The sequence below is a fragment of the Balaenoptera borealis genome (genome assembly GCF_965194805.1).
Source record: "Balaenoptera borealis genome assembly, chromosome: 13".
Classification (NCBI taxonomy): domain Eukaryota; kingdom Metazoa; phylum Chordata; class Mammalia; order Artiodactyla; family Balaenopteridae; genus Balaenoptera; species Balaenoptera borealis.
In genome coordinates, this window is record NC_138870.1 from 44,548,302 (window position 1) to 44,571,255 (window position 22,954).

The window sequence follows — 22,954 nt, forward strand, 5'->3', positions numbered from 1 at the left end:
ACAACTTCCTGCATTTGTCCTATTTCCTCAGCACACATTGCTCGAAGCATAATTTCAGTTCAGAAGTATGTACATTTAAATTACTCCTGATACACGTTGCCAGGCAAGTTTCTTGGTCATGAGGCCTGTCTAAGGATAAATCAAATATCTTACTCTCTAGTCAATGTCCTTCTGATCTACTTGGACTGCAATATGATTCTCTGGGGAGTATGGGTGTCAACTGGGGCAGGAGGAGGTAGAGTGTTAGAGACCAAGTCAGAGAAACGAATCTGCTGGCACCTGGTCAGGGCAGTGAAAACAGGCTTTACTATGATGATGAACCTGCTCCCTCCCGCTTCACTTGCCAAACTGTTCTCCGAGGACTCCTGAGCATCCGGATGCTAAGTGGCTGTTTGTCGAAGTTCTCTAAAGGAGGGGGGTGAAGCGCATGGGGATTGGGAGTACGCTTCGTTCCTGAAAAGGCATTTGCCCGGTGAAAACCGCAAGAACCATTGGGAACAAAGCAAGGCACTATGAAACCACGCATTATAGTATAAATCTGCTTTATTTAGCAATCCAAGTGAGCAAAGAGCAGAGGAAGCATCACAGGGATAGAGACCCCCGTACATCATAGAACTAGTCACTTGTGCTTTCATGATCGCTGCAAGGGAGGAACACAACACCTGTGAGATGGGACATACTGGGCCAGTGGAAAGCTAGGGGCATTGCCCTGTTCTGGAGTAGGACCCAGACAGTGACCTTCCGATGGTGAGCAATGGAAGCTCAGATGCGGCAGGTGTTGGCGGAGAGGACATGAGGGCACTCAGCAACTTCAGTTCGAGCTCAAGGAGTAAGAGAAGAAAGAAGCAGGAGAGAGGAAGCAACTGGAGGAAAGGGCAGTGAAGCTGGAGAGGGAGCCTGAGACACTGTGGGACCCCGAGCCCATGGCAGGTGTTCAATGCCTGTAGCCCTTCCTGCTGGAGGAGGAGGTGGTGGTGTATTTGATGGCGGAACTGCTGCCCCCGGAGGAGCTGAGGCCACCCCCTATGGCTCTGCCACTGCCGGAACTGAAGCCACCTCCGGAACTGAAGCCACCTCCAATGCCGTGACCACTGCTGTAGGAGTAGCCACCGCCTCCGCCCAGGCCTAAGCCGCCGCTGACACCGCCGGCACCGCCATAGCCACTGGAGACGGTGGACTGTACCACGGCTGGAGAGGCAAGGGGACAAGGCCATGACAAGACATGGTGAGCTCACTCTGCCACACAGAGTCCAGTCAGAAGAGCACAAGGGCAAGGGAGGGAGGCAAGTGAAGGTACTTACAGATGTTGACTTGTCCAACGCCTTCCCCATTCAGCCTAGGAGAGAGGAGACACAGCCATCATGAGACCTCAGAGCCAGAGCTGGACCAGCGTGGGAAGCTTGGGCGTGAGGAGAGCCCATGGGGAACGTGCCTTCTAAGTGCTTTTCTGGGAGTGGCATTATGGTCACGACTAGAGCGCCTTCCACTGGTGCTCACTGGCTGGACACCTTGGACATGGACCCAGATGTTTGAGGAGGTTGTGTGAGTTACTCACCTGCACTCCTCGCCTTCCAGCAGCTTCCTGTAGGTGGCGATCTCCACGTCCAGAGACAGCTTGACATTCATGAGCTCCTGGTAGTCCTTCACTAGCTGCGCCATATCCTGCTTGGCCTTCTGCAGGGCGTTCTCCAGCTCGGCCAGCTTGTTCTTGGCGTCCCTGAGGGCCAGCTCCCCACGCTGCTCAGCATCGGCGATGGCGGATTGCAGGTTGGCGCACTAGAGGGGAAGATGGGCAGATGAACCTGCAATCTGGACTCCTGAGGAGACGAAGCATGGTTCTTCTTTCCCAGTGAGGAAGAGCTCTAGAGCCCAGATTCCATGGAAAAGGACGTTTGATTCTTTTTGTCCAGTCTTTTTCCATTCTGCAAACCTGAACTAGTCTAGGAGCTCCCTATGCACTTCTGTGTTAACCACCCTAATGAGGATGGAGGTGGTGACTGCTGGAAGATACTACAGCAGACCCAAGACCAGGGGACATTGGAAGAAATGGACCCACTGGCTTCTTCTGCATGTGGACAGTTTGGGTAAGTTCATGTGGATGCACACGAACTCACACAGAACCACAGACACCCACAGTGAGGAGATGATTTCACTTGAAACTGTTGCGACCTTGCCTTCCTTCCACTTCACATGTTTGGAAAACCCTCATTTGTCCTGTGTCTTTTCTCAGCTTCTTTTTCACATGGAATCTGAGCATATTTGCAGCAATCTTCCTCACACTTTCTGGCCTGACCTTTTCTTTGCCAACTTGTGTCTTGCATTCCCAAATCAATCATTCCTCTTATGGAATCTCATTTCAGTGCCTCAAGACTGTATCTTTGTACCGCTGACCAGTTGGGATTGGTCCTGTCATGCAATTGTTTCCTGCTCTTGGGTTGGGATCCATCTCTCTAACTTGTGGGAACTCACTAAGGGAGGAAGTACATGTCCTCCCCTCCCTGCTGTTCCCTCAGTGCCCAGGAATTCCCTACATGGTGGTAGATGATCCCTGGTGGCCTAGGAAGGAAAGGATGCTTTTCTCCTCCATGGTCCCCACCATACCTGCTTCTTGACGTGGTCGATCTCAGATCTCAGCCTCTGGATCATGCGGTTGATCTCAGTGATCTCCTGCTTGGTGTTGCGCAGGTCGTCCCCGTGTCTGCCCGCCGTCAACTGCAGCTCCTCGTACTGTAAACCAGAGGGAGAGAGGGTGGTGTCCATGGGCTTCACAGGACACTAATCAAGGTTTTCACAAATCGAAACGAATGGTTTGTCCACAAGGCGTTTTAAGAAAATTGGTGTTACAAGGTCATGGACACTGTACACCCATCACACACCATCCTTGGTAGGACCACTGACTGCCTGGTTCTCTTCAGGACCAGAACATCCTCTGTACTGTTTCTGAGAACCAGCATTGGGGTGAAGCTAAAGCAAAGATCCCTTGGTCTTTATCTACGGTAGCTTTTGTCCTACATTTAGGTTCTTTGACTTACTAGACGTGGACATAAATACTGTAAAGACCTACTCTGTTGGTTCAGGGTACACGTCCATTGAGAGGACCCCCGCTTCCTAGATGGAGATTTCCTGAGTGAAGTCTCGGGAAGCCTTGCTGGTCTCCAGCGGGGAGGCACAGGGTTTCTTCTCCAGCTTCCCCCTCACTGCTCACCTTGCACTTGTACCAGCACTCAGCCTCTTCCCGGCTCCTGCAAGCGATCACCTCATATTGCGCTTTGACTTCAGCGATGATGCTGTCCAGGTCCAGGGTGCGGTTGTTGTCCATGGAGAGGACCACAGACGTGTCTGAGATGTGGGTTTGCATCTGAGCCAGTTCCTGCACAACAAGAGATCGTCAGATCCCCTTTTCCCATGACGTTTACAGAGGTACCCAAGCCTAAGATTTTCCATTTTTGCAAATCTCTTTAGAGTCAATAAAACAGAGTGTGGAAAGATGCTTACTGCTTCATAGAGGGCTCTGAGGAAGTTGATCTCATCTATGAGAGCGTCTGCCTTGGTTTCTAGTTCAACCTTATTCATGTAAGCAGTGTCCACATCCTGGGGAAGAAGCCAACAACTTGGGATCAGATGAGCCGAGCCCTCCTTCCCAGTCTGCTCCTCCTTTAATCTCCCCGATTATTCTTTTCCCAGAGTCCTCTCCTTCGGCAAAGAAACATGAACCCCTCATCTTACTCATCTCACCTTCTTCAGATTCACAAATTCATTCTCTGCTGACATGCGCCTGTTGATTTCATCTTCATATCTGGAATTAGAAAGGGTAAAGCCTAATTGAGTCAGTGGTGAAGGTTATACAGAAAAGACAGCCTGGGATCCCAACTTCCCACAATGGATATATCCAAATGGAGCTTTCCTGCCAGTAAGCCTAAAAGATGAATTCTGTGGTCCCTCAATTGTTTACATCTTTACTCTCCCCATCCACCTGTCTGGCCCTTTTGTTCTTCGGGGTTTGTGTTTAGGCAAGAATTGTGGTTTCATTTCCATGGACATGTTTTACTAAGAACCATGCCCTCATTTGGACCTGGTCATCTAATAGACTTGAAGCGTGGGCTTCAGGAAACTGAGCCCTTTTCTCTCCTGTAACTCACTTCTTCTTGAAGTCCTCTACTGTGTCCTGCATCCCCCTGAACTCGGAGTCCAGGCGGCTTCTCTCCCCGACAAGGCTGTCCAGCTGTGTCCTGAGATTGTAGATGTACTGCTCGAACAAAGGCTCCAGGTTGTGCCTCACGGTCTTGGTGCCCTGCTCCTGCAACAGGGTCCACTTGGTTTCCAGGACCTTGTTTTGCTGCTCCAGGAATCGGACCTGGAGGAAGACAAGATGGTTATTTGTGCAACAAAGGAAAGAAAGAAGGAAGGAAGGAAGGCAGGCAGGAAGAGAGGTGGGTTGACTGTGCCCTAGCAGATCTGGTGGTCCCCGTGGTGCTGGGCTACTCCAGAGCGCACACAGCGGCTCAGGCTGACAGTGCTGCGCCCCTGACTGTTTGCCTTCACACCACACAGATCTCACTGGCCACGTTTCCCCAGGGAGCTATCAGACAGTCCCTCTTCTCCATTACGGAGCCTGTCAGTCAGTGACTTTCAACATTTCTTTTCTTCCTCTTGATAAGCACAATCACAAATGTACTTTAAAAGAGTATTTCTCTCGTATATTGCACAGAGTTATTTTATAGAGTGTAACTCAGCTAAAGGGATGTCAAATGTTTAGAATCTAATGGTTAAATTCCAACCCTATTGATGATTGGATTTAATCTTCTTTCCCATCTAGTGCATGAGTCCCTCTAAAACAAGCTCCCTTAATGCTCATGATCTGGTTCTACAAGTTAAGTATTTTTATGCACATATACCTGTTTCTGAGTCTTTTTTTCCTGACATTTCCTTTGGGTTTTTATCTTCTTTCCTTCCCCGCCACCACCCCAACTAAGGCTCAAGTGCAGTTTCCACTGTAATTCCCTTTTAATTTCTTAGACCCTTCAGAAGATCAAGCGAACTCATTCCATTCTCTCAGTTCCTTTCCTTTGCTTGAGGGTTATCAAGAGTGGAGAATGCTTCCCAGGCAGGAATGAAGACATTTAAGGGATCAGCAGCTGTAAATGATTTTTATCACCTTCTACCTGTGGTCCACATGGAGCCTATCCTGCACCCCAGTGGAGAGCTAGCCCGAGTCCCCTCCTCCCTCTCTGCCGAGGCTCCCCCTCGTAGGACGTTGGTTGCGTCACTCCACTGGGGACTCTGAAATCCCAGTGGGGGGCAGGTGCTCCCGGCTCACCTTGTCGATGAAGGAGGCGAACCTGTTGTTGAGGGTCTTGATCTGTTCCCGCTCCTCAGTCTTGATTCGCTGGATGGTGGGGTCAATTTGCAGGTTGAGGGGAGTCAGGAGACTCTGGTTGATGGTGACCTCTTGGATGCCTCCAGGGGGACAGACGGGTATGCCAGGGCCCCAGTAGCCAATACCAAAGCCAGCTCCACCACCGAGCCCAAAACCACCACTAGCTCCACTGCCAGAACCAAATCCACTCCCAGCTCCACCTCCAACGCTATAGCCGCCTCCAGCGCTGCCGCCATATCCACCACGGTAGACACAGCCGACCTCTCCGAGGGAGATCCTCTTGGAGCCCCCCACGCCATAGAGGCTGCGGCTGCCAAAGCCAGCTCCTCCACCCACTCCAGCGAGCCCACCACTGCCCCTGGAGTGGGACACGGGCACGCTGCTGAAGCCAGAGCGGCTGACCCCAGGGACTCTGGCTGAGCCGGCACTGAAGACACGGCGGCTGCTGCTTTGGCTCTTCACGGTGGATTTGGAAGTCATGGTTCCTGAAGTCGAAGAGGCTGAGGAGGGCGTGAGAGGTGGAGGGTAGAGCTGAGAGGAGCAGATTGGTGAGATGGAGGTTCCCATCAGTGGCTTATATATGGAGAAAATGGGCTGGGCTCAGTGCGGAAGGTGAGCCTGCAGGTTGGGAAGGCTGGGCTTTACAAATAGTGACATCGCCCCCAGGCACTAGAAAGGTATGAAGTATGAATGTTGCTTCTTTGGCATCCTTTCGTCGTGGAGAAATTCTCCTGGCTTCTAGCCTTGACTTGATCACAACACAATAAGTCTGGATGTAAATTCAGTGAAGTCATGAGTTAGTCATGTTCTCAAACAAAGGAGACAAGGAGTTGATCTGTGATAATTGTCCCCTCCTTCTGCTTACTCAGACACTGTTCTGTGTGCCCCTTTCCCACACAGTTTTTCTCTTCCACCAGCACCACCCTTCACATCAAGTTGGACTGCCTCTGAGAGCTAATAGGCATTTGCCCGGTGGCCTGAGCAAGAAGTGGCTTGTGGTGTTTTCCCGCCATGTTTGAACCTGTCCTTCTGGAGCTCCTGGCTGCTTTTCTGGTGGCCTGGCCTGGGAATGGGGGCTACTTTGGGGACATGACCCTCCTTTGAAAGGCAAGAGGGACAAAGGAGCTGAGTATTTACAGCATAAGAGCAACTCTATCCTATGTGGAATTGGCAGTTTCATGATAGGATAAGAGATCACCCAAGCCCACCCTGCCCAGAGATCTGGCTTCTTGTGATTTCTACCCATGCCTGCACCTCCCTCCCTAGTGTTTGTTTTCACAATGAGCTGATGACCCTGTACATTTTTTTTAACCAAATGAAATTCATAGACACCTTTTTTCTCTGGTTTTTTGGAATGTTAACTTAGAGCTTAATTTACAGAAGCTAAAATGAGTAGCACAAAAATCATTAAGGGAATTAATTGCATTTTGATGCCCATAGATTCTGACATTTCTTAAGAATCAAGAATTATATATCTTAATGTGGTGTGCACAGAAAGTTGAGGGGCATATAGAAGCAGTGAATCATAAAAATGTGCCTTTATAAGTGTGATGATGTCACAAGTAAATTCCAAATTTATATTTCTAATCTCAGTGCTTGAAATCTCAAATCCCCAGACACATTCTTAGAGGGTGGGAAGGCTGTCAAGTGAGCATGGTGTTTGGTTTAGGGGGAAAGAGATTCATTTCTTAGTCCATACATTAAGTACTAAGAGGAATGTTGAGAGCAATTGTAGGCATGGTGATTTATGAGAATATCTGGTTAATTGACAACCAAGGGAGGAAAGACAAACTCCCATATTGAGATGAGCCTGAGAAAAGCTCTTGTGTTGATTTTATAAGCAATTCAATCTCTCCAGTATTATGGAGGCACAGCATCCAGGAGAGCAGGGCATTCCCTACCCAAAGGAGTGCTAACTCAGCATCTGGCAGGAAAGAGATACCTTCTCAAGGCAATGGAAGCAGCTCCCCTTCCTCCACCCTGGTTGCACAATGCTCTACCGAGAAATGTGATTCCACCCAATTCTGAGAAAGAAGCTTTCCTTTCCATGGCATGGTGTTCTGAGCTACTCTCTTGGGATAGATTCTTTAGACTTGGCATGGATGAGGCCAGGAGGGGAGGAAGGGTTGGCAAGTCAGTTTGGAGCAACATGCATTTGTCCAATGTCCTGTGTCTATGTCAGTGTTCCATGTCTGTGTCTGCTTTCACATTGCAATGGCAGAGTTGAGTAATGGTTGCAACAGAAGAGTGTATGACTGGCAAAGCTTAAAAGATTTATTAGATGGCCCTTTAAAGAAAAATGTGCCAACCCCTGGTTAAGAGCAAGGGCTCTGGAGACAGAGTGCTCAGGCTCACAGGCTCCCGTGGTCTTTATGCAAATTACTCATTTTTAGAGCTGTAAACTGGGGGATGATAATAGTACCTATCTCACAGTGATGTGAGGATAACGTGAAATAATTCACGTAAAAGTCTTAGCACAGTGTCTGCGCATAAGTTCTCAATGAAGATGAGCTAATATCATCATCATAATGGAAGTATGAAGAAGCTTGGTGTGTTCAGGGACCCACAAGAAGCTTCAAGAACAGAACACAGGGACAGCCTGTATGTGTCTGGGAGGGGTGGGGAGAAAATGCAACCAGTGTTGCAGGTTTGTGCCACATAAGTAAGGCCAGAAGCCACAGGTAGAAGTTTGTCCTTGCTCCTGGAGGCCATGCAGAGGCATGAGATCAGAAGTGTGATTTGCAAGCTTGCTGGCACTCAGAGCAGCAGGCAGGGAAGAGCTCTTCTCCAGCAGCAGTTCCTTGCTCAAGGGGCTGGAAGGAAGCGGTGGTCAGAGGAAGGCAGCATCCGAGTCCTAGGAGGGAGCTTGGCAGGCTGCCCTCTCCCTCCTGTGGAGTCAGGTTCTCTGCTGTAACCCTCTTCCAGGTCCTTATCTGTCCTCTGGGCTGTGCACACGGGGACAGGTTTCTGTCAAACAGCACAGGTGATCAGATCAGGTCCTCTTTTAGTACTAATTGTATATCTTTTCCAGAGTGGGAGAAGACTCATCCTCCAATGAAATATATAATTCAATTGCAGCAGGAACCTCACATTCAACCATTTAGCCTATCAGAGGATGATTTAACTTCAACATATTATCCAGTGTGAAATTTGGCATGTGCACCAGATGGCATGAGCAATGTAAAGTATCATGTTTGTTTCATTTCCTGACACAAGTATTTCTCCTATTGGTAGATTTATAAGTCATTTATATATATTTATATATATATATATATATATATATATATATATATATATATATATATATATACTTTTTTTCCCCCCCGAAAAGTCCCCATCACCACCTGCCAGGGAATGATGTTCTAGGAACCAATTCCAGGGACCCTGACCCTGAGTCATGTCCACTGAGAGGGCTCATGAGAGATGATGAGGGCTCCTGAGAGAGTGGAGGGGGAGTCAGGGAGAAGGGGCCCTGTAGCGGATCCATTTCTGCCCACTCTTTCCAAGTCCCACTACCCTTAAAAGGTCAAGGGCAAGTGGTTCATTTGCCCTTGATTTTCTCTATCTTTCTTTGTCTGGGTGTGGGAAGTGTGCCGTGTTCCCTAACCCATTTTTAGACTGCCTCCCTGGACTAAGCTGTACTTCTTCTCTCCTCTGAAATGCAGTACTCTGCCCTCTTCCCCTGTTTTAGCGCCCAGGAGAGGGTTGTGTTCATAGGCAGTGGGGACCCACTGGATGGTTAGAGAATTGACTTCTCAGATGAAATCTTCCCAGTGATCCTGAATCATGTCCCATGGTGGAGCACAGGGGAGTTATATTTTCCCAGAGGAGAAAGGTGGGGAAGCCAGACCTTCATAATAAGATTAAAACAAAGAGTGATAATCCAGGCAACTATGTGAGAGAAACTGAAGCAAAGCTGCATGAGTAACTCCGGCAACAGCCAGCCTCCTCCTCAGCAGGCTGCTGAACCCAGCCTCTACTCTCTGCTGGGAGAGCCTCCATCCAGGCTGGTGTTGTCTCTCATGGCCATGGAATGAGGAAGGCCTTTGTTCTAGGGCCCAGGGATTAAACCATACTCCTTGCATTTTTCCCAGCATGGAGGAAGGCAGGAGCGATCCCCTGAAGGCTGAGCCCATGGAAAGTCTGCCTCAGGAGGATTTGCCTTGTCTTTCTGCCTCCCTGGATGGAGCTGGCAGATGAGAATGAGGAATAGACCATTGTCACATTCCGTCAAAAGCTTAAGACTAAGTGCCTAACCCTGCAAGCCCCAGAGCAGGCTGATGCTGTTCAGAGGGAATCCCACAGACCCAGTCTTGTCCCTGGGGAGCAGCCATTGAAAGAGAAACACATGCAACCACACATGTAAAGGATGGAGACAGTAGCACTGTCACCGACCAGGGTTCTTAACCTCCTTAATCAATAGAAATTGATCAGAGGTCAGACAAGAAATTCAGGCAAGGCTTTATTGGGACCCCTACTGCAGCAGCGGGGAGTGAGAACAAGTAACATGTTTCCTTGCTAGCTCAGGAGCGAGCTGGTTCCTTATATGGAGTGAGGGTAGGGGAATGTCCAGGGGTCGGGCTGGAGGGGTGGCTTAGGTGATTTGGCCACCCCTTTGGTGGTGTTGTATGCAGGGGGCATGCACAGTACCCTGCTTTTGCTCCCAGCTCTTCAGAAGTGGCAGTTGGGTTTGTTTGGTCTTTTTGTATCTTGTTGTCCATAATTTGCCCCAACGGCACATATACAGTTATTTTTAGTCCCTTATAAGTTTCTTTGTATTTTGTTTTTCAAGGAGATGTTTGTCCAGGTGCAAGCACTGCAGCAAAGGGTCCCAGGTCCCAGGTCCCAGCCTGTCTCAGCACCAAAAGTTGGAGTGGAAAGTGCAGCCTTCTATGATATACAGAGTGGTTCAGAAAGTATTGAAACTTTCAAAATTGTATTACTTAGTAACCATGCTGTATATAAACATGTAGTATGCACTAAACAGTAGAGCTTCCCTTGTATTTCTCAATTTTCACACACAGAGTCCACCCATTTTTGGCAGAGAGCACAGCGATGGGGTCGCATATCTGGATATGATACCTGTGTGGCTTTATTCACAGCTGCAGGTAGTTTCTGACAACTCCGTCTTCCAGCAGGATGGGGCTCTACCTTAAGTCGATCGTGGGGTCCAGAGGTCATGGAAAGAACACCTTCCACGGTGCTCAGTGAGATGCTTGGTTCAAAGTATTGACCTCTGGAACTACAGTCCCTAGTCCCCAGATGTCACTCCATGTGACTTCTAGGGGGTATAAGTCAAGAACCTCGTGTTTGTCCCACCTCTTCCTCATAGCCTGGAGGAGATGAAGGGAAACATTGTGGCTGCCATTTCAACTATCAAAAGTAATATTCAACAAAGGGTCTGGGATTAATTGATGCAATTATTAGCCTACAGAATTGAGGCATGTCTTGTGCCTTGAGGGACAAAAATTGAGTGTTTGTACAGTTATAGAAAAAAAAAAAAACTCTGATTTTTCCCTTCAGCTGATTTTGGTACCTCTTCTTATAAAACCTAGTTACTGAGTAATACATTTTTGGAAATGTTCATTTCTTTTTGACTCGCCCTGTACATACTGGTATTGGGTAGGTAGGTGCACTTGAAAGTATAAGTCACTGATAAGTGCATCATTGGGCTGGGACTGAAGGCATAGATGGATGAAGGGGACAACTTTTGGCTTTCCTAATTGATGTGGAGAAACTAGTTGGAGGAGGAGGAGGAGCAATTGGTATCTTGTGAGTGAGGCATTTTAATGCTCTGAAGCAAGAGTGATGCAGGAGGTGAGAAGTGTTTTAGAGAAGATGTGAGGATGGGGAGAAAACAAGCTGAACCCCAGGGCTAGTGTGGAGCATGCCTGGGATGAGCAGCCAAAAAGAGCATGGGGAAGAGGACAAGGGGCCAGAGCCTCCCTCGTCATATGTCCTCAGTCCTCAGTAGGAACAGAGGTTGAAGAGAGCCAAGCCAGGGCTCCAGGGGAGACCAAGAAAGTGCCCAAGAAGAGTTACCAGTGGACTGGTTTCCTTCTCTCTCCACTGCCTCCCTCACATCCTTGCCTCCCTTCTTATGTCTGCCTCCTCTTTGAGCTTCTTGTTTTCACCTCCTCACCTCTGCAGGGTCCACCTCTCTATACTGTGTCATTAAAAAAAAAAAGTATAGTTGGGTGAAAATTCTCCAACATTTTAATAAGATACACGAAGTATCTGACTTAAATAACATGAGTGATTAGAAAAGATGCACCTTATGGGATGATGTCTTACTACATCTGCCTTCTGGTTAAACTCCCTTTATTTCAGTAAAGGGGAAATATTGGTTAATTATGAATGTACTGGGTAATTCTCCCCACCAATTCAGGATGGTTTGGAGTAATTCCTACCCCCAAAAAATTCATCTCAAAACCATCTGAATGTCCTAGAGAGCAAACATGCCTCCAACTGTCTCCTCAGATTTCTTGGCATTCAATGGCTACTTCCATTTGTTAATCCTTTATAATCTTACTTTAAACCTAGGGCTGGAATTAGTAACAGATCACTGATACTCTGGCACAAGTCTGTGGAACTAACATTGCAAAGGAGACCTCAGGGTGGATCTGATACATTTAGCTTCCTTCCGATTTTCCTCTGCCCTTCCCTCAGCCACTTCCAGAAAATAGCTTGAATTTTTCCGATAGGCCCAGAAGAACATTCAAGATGGCTGGAAAAGTTTGGACCCTGTGGCAGAAACTGTTGATTTGGCTAATCTAGATTCCATTCCTGATTTACTTTTTTCTTTCCCGTTTCTACTTTAGAAACTTGAAACATGAAATATTCTTTCTCTTAAAAATTTTTGTGTTTATTGAGGTATAGTTTATATACAGTGAAATGCACAGATCTTAAGTGTGGTGTTCAATTAATTTTGACAAATTTGCTCACTTCTGTATCCACACAATATCAAGACATAGAACACTTCCATTCCTCCAGAAAATTCCTCTGTGCCCTTTCCCTTTAAGCCCACTGCCTAAAGCAATCACTGTTTTGATTTTTCCACCTTGAATTAATTTATTTTAGAATTTTATATAAATGGAATCACACAGCATTTACTTACATATTTATAAATATATATGTATATATTTGTGTGTGTGTAGTTTTTTTCAGTCAGCAAAACGTTTTTGAGATTCATCCAGATGGTTGTGAATATTGGTAGTTCATTCTTTTTTATGGCTGAGTACTGTACCATTGTATGAATAAACCACAGTTTCTTTACCCATTCTGACTCGTGGGTTCCTAAAATATTTCCAGTTTGGGGTTACTTTCCATTAAACAATTATGAGCATACTTGTGAGTCTTTGTGTTGACATATGTTTCATTTTCCTTAAATAAGTACCTAGGAATGTAACTGCTGCATCAAGAGGAAATGTACAGCCAGCCCAGCCAGGCACATCTTATGTGTATATAACCAGAGCCATAGAAAATTCCATTCCTCTCTCTCTCTCTCTCTCTCTCTCACACACACATACACACACAGATGAGTAAACGTATATCAGTTTTCTAAAATGGTTGAATCATTTTTTAACATTAGACTTTAATTTTTAGAGCAGTTTTAGGTTCACAACAAAATTGAGCATGATGTACAGAGTTCCCATACACTCCCTGCCCCGTCACACACATAGCCTTCCCCACTATCAACATTCCACATCAGAGTGGTACAGTTTCTACAGTCAGTGAATCTATACTGCTATAAACATCATGTACAGGTTTTTGGGTTTTTTTGTTTGTTTGGTTTTTATTTTATTTATTTTTTTATACAACAGGTTCTTATTAGTTATCCATTTTATACATATTAGTGTATATATGTCAATCTCAATCTCCCAATTCATCACACCGCCATCTCCCCCACCCTGCCCTGCCACTTTCCCCCCTTGGTGTCCATAAGTTTGTTCCCTACCTCTGTGTCTCAGTTTCTGCCCTGAAAACCGGTTCATCTGTACCATTTTTCTAGGTTCCACATATATGCGTTAATATACGATATTTGTTCTTCTCTTTCTGACTTACTTCACTCTGTATGACAGTCTCTAGATTCATCCACGTCTCTACAAATGACCCAGTTTCGTTTCTTTCTATGGCTGAGTAATATTCCATTGTATATATGTACCACATCTTCTTTATCCATTCGTCTGTCGATGGGCATTTAGGTTGCTTCCATGACCTAGCTATTGTAAATAGTGCTGCAATGAACATTGGGGTGCATGTGTCTTTTTGAATTATGGTTTTCTCTGGGTATATGCCCAGTAGTGGGATTGCTGGGTCATATGGTAATTCTACTTTCAGTTTTTTAAGGAACTTCCATACTGTTCTCCATAGTGGCTTTGGCAATTTACGTTCCCACAAACAGTGAAAGACGGTTCCCTTTTCTCCACACCCTCTCCAGCATTTGTTTTTTGTAGATTTTCTGATGATGCCCATTCTAACTGGTGTGAGGTGATACCTCATTGTAGTTTTGATTTTCATTTCTCTAATAATTAGTGATATTGAGCAGCTTTTCATGTGCTTCTTGGCCATCTGTATGCCTTCTTTGGAGAAATGTCTATTTAGGTCTTCTGCTCATTTTTGGATTGGGTTGTTTGTTTTTTTAATATTGAGCTGCATGAACCGTTTATATATTTGGGAGATTAATCCTTTGTCCACTGATTCATTTGCAAATATTTTCTCCCATTCTGAGGGTTGTCTTTTCATCTTGTTTGTAGTTTCCTTTGCTTTGCAAAAGCTTTTAAGTTTCACTAGGTCCCATTTGTTTATTTTTGTCTCAATGCTATGAGATTAGAAATCAATTACAGGGAAAAAAACATTAAAAAACACAAACACATGGAGGCTAAACAGTACGTTACTAAATAACCAAGAGATCACTGAAGAAATCAAAGAGGAAATCAAAAAATACCTAGAGACAAATAAAAATGAAAACACGATGATCCAAAACCTATGGGATGCAGGAAAAGCCGTTCTAAGAGGGAAGTTTATAGCTATACAAGCCTACCTCAAGAAACAAGAAAAATCTCAAATAAACAATCTAACCTTACACCTAAAGGAACTAGAGAAGGAAGAACAAACAAAACCCAAAGTTAGCAGAAGGAAAGGAATCATAAAGATCAGAGCAGAAATAAATGAAATAGAAACAAAGAAAACAACAGCAAAGATCAATAAAACTGAAAGCTGGTTCTTTGAGAAGATAAACTAAATTGATAAACCATTAGCCAAACTCATCAAGAAAAAGAGGGAGAGGACTCAAATCAATAAAATTAGAAATGAAAAAGGAGAGATTACAACTGACACCACAGAAATACAAAGCATCCTAAGACTACTACAAGCAACTCTATGCCAATAAAATGGACAACCTGGAAGAAATGGACAAATTCTTAGAAAGGTATAGCCTTCCAAGACTGAACCAGGAAGAAACAGAAAATATGAGCAGACCAATCACAAGTAATGAAATTGAAACTGTGATTAAAAATCTTCCAACAAACAAAAGTCCAGGATCAGATGGCTTCACAGGTGAATTCTATCAAACATTTAGAGAAGAGCTAACACCCATTCTTCTCAAACTCTTCCAAAAAATTGCAGAGGAAGGAACACTCCCAAACTCGTTCTATGAGGCCACCATCACCCTGATACCAAAACCAGACAAAGATACTACAAAAAAAGAAAATTACAGACCAATATCACTGATGAATATATATGCAAAAATCCTCCACAAAATACTAGCAAACAGAATCCAACAACACATTAAAAGGATCATACACCATGATCAAGTGGGGTTTATCTCAGGGATGCAAGGATTTTTCATTATATGCAAAGCAATCAATGTGATACACCATATTAACAATTTGAAGAATAAAAACCATGTGATCATCTCAATAGATGCAGAAAAAGCTTTTGACAAAATTCAACACCCATTTATGATAAAAAAGCTCTCCAGAAAGTGGGCAAAGAGGGAACCTACCTCAACGTAATAAAGGCCACATATGACAAACCCACAGCAAACATCATTCTCAGTGGTGAAAAACTGAAAGCATTTCCTCTAAGATCAGGAACAAGACAAGGATGTCCACTCTCGCCACTATTATTCAACATAGTTTTGGAAATCCTAGCCACAGCAATCAGAGAAGAAAAAGAAATAAAAGGAATACAAATTGGAAAAGAAGAAGTAAAACTGTCACTGTTTGCAGATGACATGACACTATATATAGAGAATCCTAAAGATGCCACCAGAAAACTACTAGAGCTAATCAATGAATTTGGTAAAGTTACAGGATACAAAATTAATGTACAGAAATCTCTTGCATTCCTATACACTAATGATGAAAAATCTGAAAGAGAAATTAAGGAAACACTCCCATTACCATTGCAACAAAAAGAATAAAATACCTAGGAATAAACCTACCTAGGGAGACAAAAGACCTGTATGCAGAAAACTATAAGACACTGATGAAAGAAATTAAAGATGACATAAATAGATGGAGAGATATACCATGTTCTTGGATTGGAAGAATCAATATTGTGAAAATGACTATACTACCCAAAGCAATCTACAGATTCAATGCAATACCTATCAAATTACCAATGGCATTTTTTACAGAACTAGAACAAAAAATCTTAAAATTTGTATGGAGACACAAAAGACCCCGAATAGCCAAAGCAGTCTTGAGGGAAAAAAATGGAGCTGGAGGGATCAGACTCCCTGACTTCAGACTATACTATAAAGCTACAGTAATCAAGACAACATGGTACTGGCACAAAAACAGAAATATAGATCAATGGAACAGGATAGAAAGCCCAGAGATAGACCCACACACCTATGGTCAACTAACCTATGACAAAGGAGGCAAGGATATACAATGGAGAAAAGACAGTCTCTTCAATAAGTGGTGCTGGGAAAACTGGACCGCTACATGTAAAAGAATGAAATTAGAATGCTCCCTAACACCATACACAAAAATAAACTCAAAATGGATTAGAGACCTAAATGTAAGACTGGACACTATAAACCTCTTAGAGGAAAACATAGGAAGAACACTCTTTGACATAAATCACAGCAAGATCTTTTTTGATCCACCTCCTAGAGTAATGGAAATAAAAACAAAAATAAACAAATGGGACCTAATGAAACTCGTGTACAGGTTTTTGTGTGGACATGAATTTCAACTCATTTGAACAAATACTAATGAGTACAATTGCTGGGGTGTATGATAAGAGTATGCTTAGTTTTATAAGAAACGTCCAAACTGTCTCCTACATTGCTGTATCATTTTGCACTCCCACCAGCAATGAATGAGAGTTATTGTTGTTCTACATCCTTGTCAGCATTTGTTGTTATCAGAGTTTTGGATTTTCACCATTCTAGTAAGTGTGTAGTGGTGTCTCATTGTTTTAACTTGCATTGCCCTAATGAAATATGATGTGGGCATTTTTTTCATACACTTATTTGCATTCTGTATATCTTCTTTGGTGAAGTATCTGTTAAGATCTTTAGCCTATTTTCTAATTAGGTTGTTAGTTTTCTTATTGTTGAGCTTTAAGAGCTCCTTATATTTCAGATAACAGTCTTTTTATTGGATATGTCTTTTGTGAATATTTTCTCCCAGTTTGTGGCTTGACTTACCATTTTTTGAGTGTCTTTTGCAAAGCAGAAGTTTTTAATTTTAATGAAGTCCAATTTATTACTTATGTCTTTCATTATTCATGCCCTTGGTGTTGTATCCAAGTCATTACCAGACCTAAGGTCATCTAGATTTTCTCCTATGTTATCTTCTAGGAGTTTTACGGTTTTGCATTTTACATGTAGGACTATGATGCATTTTGAGCTAATTTTTGGGAAGGGTGTAATGTCTGTGTTTATATTAATTTATTGTATGTGGATGTCCTGTTGTGCTAGCACCATTTATTTTAAAAGATTATATTTTCTCCATTGTATTGCCTTTGTTCCTTTGTCAAAGACCAGTTGGCTATTGTTGTGTGGGTCTACTTCTAGGTTTTCTATTCTGTTCCATTGACCTATTTGTCTATTCTTTCAACAGTACCATACTGTCTTGATTATCTTAACATAGTAAGTCTTGAGACTGTGTAGTGTCAATCCTCCAACTTTGTTGTCCTTCAATATTGTGTTGGTTATTCTGGTTCGTTTGCCTCCATATAAACTTTAGAAAGAGTTTGTTGATATCCACCAAATAACTTGCTATAATTTTGATTGGGATTGCATTGAATCTAAAGATTAAGTTGGGAAGAACTGACATCTTGACAATATTGAGTCCTTCTATCCATGAACATGGAATAGCCCTTTATTTATTTAGTTCTTTGATTTTGTTCATGAGAGTTTTAGTGTTTTCCTCATATAGATCTTCTACATATTTAGTTAGATTTATACCTACGTATTATATTTCATTTTGGGGGATACTAATGTAAATAGTGTTGGGTTTTTAATTTCAAATTCCACTTGTTCATTGCTGGTATAAGCAAAGCAATCAGCTTTTATATATTAACTGTGTATCCTAAAACCTTGCTGTAATTGCTTATTAGTTCTAGGAGTATTTTTTATCAATTCTTTTGGATTTTCTACATAAACAATCAAGTCATCTGTGAACAGATAGTCTCATTCTTTCTTCCGAATCTGTACACTTTTATTTCCTTTTCCTGTCTTAATGCATTAACTGGGAATTCCAGTACAATGCTGAAATGGAGTGGTGAGAGGGAACATCTTTGCCCTGTTCCTGATCTTAGTGGGAAAACTTCTATTTTCTCACCACTGAATATGATGTTAGCTGTAGGTTGTTTGTAGATTTTTTTGTCAGGTTGAGGAAGTTCCCCTCTATTCCTAGCTTGCTGAGAGTTTTTATCATGAATGGTGTTGGATTCTGTCAAATACTTTTTCTGCATCTATTGATATAATCTTGTGATTTTTCTTCTATAGTCTGTTGATGTGATGGATTATATTAATTGATTTCTGGATGCTGAACCAGCTTCATATACCTGGAATAAATCCTACTTGATCACGATATATAATTCTTTTTATACATTGTCAGATTTGATTTGCTGATATTTTATTGAGAATTTTTGCATCTAAGTTCATGAGAGATATTGGTCTATAGTTTTCTTTTCCTGTAATGTCTTTGATTTTGGTATTAAGGCAATGCTGGCCTTGTAGAATGAGAAAATATTTTCTCTGATTCTATCTTCCAGAAAAAATTGTATAGAATTGGTACAATTTCTTCCTTAAGTTTTTCACCAGTGAAAAACTTTCTGAGTTTCATCAGACTCAGAAACCATCTGAGTCTGATGCTTTTTGTTTTAGAAGGTTATTAATTTTTGATTCAATTTTTAGATAGATATAGCCTTATTGAGATTGTCTGTTTCTTCTTGTGTGAATTTTGGCAGATTGCATCTTTCAAGAAATTGGTCCATTTCGTTCAGGTTATCAACTTTGTGGACACAGAGTTGTTCATAGTATTCCTTTGTTATTTCTTTAATGTTCATGGGATCTATAGTGATGTCCACTCCTTGGTTTTGATATTAGTAATTTGTGTTTTTTCTCTTTTTTTTTTCTTAGTTAACTAGGCTAGAGGCTTGTTGATCTTATTGATCATTTCAAAGAACAAGTTTTGGGTTTCATTAATTTTTTCTATTAATTTGTTTTTTTAACTTCATTGATTTCTGTTTATTATTTCTTTTCTTCTACTTACTTTGGATTTATTTTGTTCTTCTTTTTCTAGTTTCCAAAGGTGAACACTTGGATTATTGATTTTAGACTTTTCTTCTTTTCTAATATATGCATTCAGTGCTATAAATTTCTTTCTAAACATTGTTTTTGCTACATCCTACAAAATTTAGTTGTTATACTTTAATTTTCATTTAGTTCAAAATATTTTAAAATTTCTCCTGAGATTTCTTCTTTGACCCATGTGTTATTTAGAAGTTTGTTGTTTAGTCTCCTCATTTTTAAAAGATTTTTTTGGCTATCTTTCTGTTATTCATTTCTGATTTATTTCTGGTTTTGGTCTGGGAACATAGATTGTACAATTTCATTCTTTCTACCCTGATGAGTGTTCCATGTAAGCTTGAGAAGAATGTGTATTCTGCTATTTTTGGATGAAGTATTCTATAGATGTCAATTATATCCAGTTAATTCATGGTGCTGTTGAGTTCAACTATGTCCTTATTGAGTTTCTGTCTGCTAGATTTGCCTGTCACTAACAGAGAAGGGTTGAAGTTTCCAATTATAATAGTAGCCATCTATTTCTCTGTACCATTCTATCACTTTTTGTGTGATGTATTTTGGTACTCTGTTATAGGTATGTACAAGTTAAAGATTGCTATATCTTCTTGGAGAATTGATCCCTTTATCATTAGGTAATGCCCCTCTTTATCCCTGATAATTTTCCTTCCTCTGAAGTCTACTCTTTCTGAAATTAATACAGCTACTCCAACTTTATTTCAGTTAGTGTTAACATGGTATATTTTTCTCCATCACTTTACTTTTAACCTATATATGTCTTTATATAAGTGGGTTTCTTGTAGACAACCTATAGCTGGGTCTTTTGTTTTGATCCATTCTGTTAATCTGTCTTTTAATTGGTGTACTTAGATCATTGTTGTGTAAAGTGATCATCAATGTAGTTCAATCAATACCATTATTGTTACAGTTTTCTAGTCATTGCCCTTGTTCTTTGTTCTGATTTTTGTTTTCCACTTTTTTTCTACCTTTGGTAGTTTTAATTGAGCATTTTATATGATTCCATTTTCTCTTTTTTCTTAACATATTAATTATACATCTTTTAAAAATTCTTTTACTGGTTGCCCTAGAGTTTGCGATATACATTTATAACTAATCCCAGTCTGCTTTTAAATAACAACTGTACTACTTCATGAGTAGTGCAAGTTCCTTATATTAACCAAGCATTCCAAATTCTTTCCTTGTGTTGTCATTCATCTCATTTGCACATAAGCTATAAACATTGAATATATTGTTGCTGTTTTTATTTTGAACAGGTATTATCTGTTAGATCAACTCAGAATAAGAAAAATGAAAACTCTTGCTTTACCTTTACTTATTCTTTCTCTAATTCTCTTCCTTACTTTATGTATATTTGAATTTCTGACCCATATCATTTTCTTTCTTTATGAAGAATTTCTTTTAACATTTCTTGCAAGTCAAAACTACTGGCAAGAAATTTCCCCAATTTTCGTTTATCTGAGAAAGTCTTTATTTCTCTTTCACTTTTGAATGATAGTTTTGCAGAGTACAGAATTCTAGGTTGGTGTTTTGATTTCCTTTCAACATTTTAAATATTTCATTCCACTCTCATCCTGCTTGCATGGTTTCTGAGGAGAAACCAAAGGTATCCTCTGTAGGTAAGCTGTTTTTTCCTCAAACATTTTTTCAAAATTTTTTTCTTTTTTATCTTTGATTTTTTTGCTGTTTGAATATGCCTAGGTGTCTTTTTGTTTGTTTGTTTTTTGTGGTTCTGTTTTGTCACTTATCCTGCTTGGTGTTATCTGAACTTGGATCTGTAGTTTGGTGTCTGACAATAATTTGGAGAATTTTTCAGTCATTAATGCCTCCAATATTATTTCTGTTTCTGTCTTTTTTTCTCCTTCTTCTGGTATTCCCACTGCATGTGGGTTATACCTTTTGTAGTTATTCCGCAGTTCTTGGATATTCTGTTCTGGTTTTTTTTTTTTTTTTCTCTTTGCTTTTCAATTTTGGAAGTTTCTATTGACATATACTCAAGTTCAGATAATCTTTCTTCAGCCATGCCCCATCTAATGAGACTATCAAAGGCATTCATCACTTCTGTTATAGGGTTTTTGATCTCTAGTGTTTATTTTTATTCTTTCTTAGAATTTCTATCTCTCTGCTAACATTATCCATCTGTTCTTGCATACTGTCTTTTTTCCCATTAGTGCCTTTAGCATATTAGTCATAGTTATTTTAAATTCCTGGTCTGATAATTCCAACATTCCTGCCATACCTGAGTCTGGTTCTTGTGCTTGCTTGTTGTGTCTCTCCAAACTTCTTTTTTTTTTTTCTTTTTCTTTTTTTTTGCCTTTTAGTATGCCTTGTAAATTTTTGTTGAAAGCCAGCCATGATGTACTGGGTGAAAGAAACTGTGCTATTTAAATAGGCCTTTAGTGATGTGGTGGTAAGGTGTGGGAGGAAGAAAACATTCTATAGTCCCATGATTAGGTCCTGGTTTTTTTGAGCTTGTGTCCCTGGGCTGTGAACTCCACATGTGCTTCTCAGGGGTTTTTTTCACCCCTTAGGTGGGACAGGATGGCTAGAGGAGGCTGGAGTCAGGTATTCTCTTCCCCTAGGTTGATTAGGTTCTGACAAAACCACAGCAGTTTAGACTCTTACAATACAGCTGATCCTTGAACAATGCAGGGGTTAGGGGTACCAGGCCCCCACGCAGTTGAAAATTTGTGTGTAACTTTACAGTTGGCCCTCTGCATTTGCAGTTCTGCATCCATGGATTCAACCATGGATGGATCATGTAGTATTGTAGTATGTATTTTCCTGGGTTGTGGCTTGCTGTTTTGTTCTCTTTGTGTCTTATGGGCAGAAGTTTCTTTTTTAAGGGAAGCAGTTTTTTATGGTGTTTAAGATATTTTGCCTATCCTCAGGTCATAATGATATATTCTATTTTCTTCTAAATACATTATTTTACCTTTCACATATAGAACTATAATACAGCTGAAACTGATATTTGTGAATGTTTTGAATTAGGACTCGATACATTTTTTCCCATATGGAGAGTTAACTGATCTTGCATCATTTATTGTGCAAAGCCATCCTTTCCCTATTGCACTTCAAGGGCCCCATTGTTGTAAATCTAGTGAGTCTACGTGTGGTTTGTTTCCAGTTTCTGTATATAGTTCCATTGGTCCATTTTTCAGTCATTTCCTCAATATCGCAATCTCTTAATTACTATATCTTTCTAATAATTCTCAGTATCTAGAACTATAAGAATTTTGTTCTTCTTTTTCAGGATTGTTTTGATTATTTTAGATCTTTTTCTTTTCCATACAAATTTTAGAATAGGTTTATAAATTTTCATAAAATACCAAATGAAATTTGATTGAAATTGCTTTGAATCCATAGTTCAATTGGAGGAAATTGATATATTTACATTATTAAGTTTTCCAATCCATGAAGATAGTATATACATACCTGTTTATTAAGTTTCTTTAGTCATTTTCAATAAACTTTTGTAGTTTTCTGTGTACAAGTATTGCGTATCTTTGACTACGTTTATTCCTAGATATCAGATTTTTTTTTTGATATCAGATATTTTTGATGCTACTGAAAATGGTATCTTTTAAATTTCATTTTCTAATTGTTTCTTGTAGATATATAGAAATACAATTAATTTTTATATTTATTTTCCAGTGACCTTAATAAATTCACTTATTACTTCTAATAGTTAGGAGACTCTCTTGATTTTCTACATACATAATCATGTCATATGTGAGTAACTGTGGTTTGCTTTCTTTCTTTCTAATCCTTAAGATATGTATTTC

At 41.3% G+C, this 22,954-nt stretch overlaps 1 protein-coding gene across 1 annotated transcript; it reads right to left on the reverse strand.

The window, feature by feature from the left end:
- Positions 1-525: 525 nt before the first annotated feature.
- On the reverse strand, positions 526-5,936 carry LOC309609284 (keratin, type II cytoskeletal 6A-like). The gene is made up of 9 exons (XM_082350536.1): positions 5,318-5,936; positions 4,140-4,354; positions 3,736-3,796; positions 3,496-3,591; positions 3,206-3,370; positions 2,602-2,727; positions 1,556-1,776; positions 1,302-1,336; positions 526-1,188 (listed from the first exon to the last, which is right to left on the reverse strand). Exons 1-9 carry the CDS (start codon positions 5,855-5,857, stop codon positions 935-937), a joined length of 1,713 nt encoding a protein of 570 aa, XP_082206662.1. The 5' UTR covers positions 5,858-5,936; the 3' UTR covers positions 526-934.
- Between the last annotated feature and the right edge of the window lie 17,018 nt (positions 5,937-22,954).

Bases quoted from the DNA above. Each gene is read 5' to 3' on its own strand.
- LOC309609284 (XM_082350536.1), bottom strand. From the start codon at position 5,857: ATGACTTCCAAATCCACCGTGAAGAGCCAAAGCAGCAGCCGCCGTGTC. The intron at 3,797-4,139 runs GTGAGTTACAGG...TTCTAATTCCAG, and splicing joins GTAGAGGACTTCAAGAAGAA to ATATGAAGATGAAATCAACA. The intron at 1,337-1,555 runs GTGAGTAACTCA...CCTCTCTCCTAG, and splicing joins CTGGAAGGCGAGGAGTGCAG to GCTGAATGGGGAAGGCGTTG.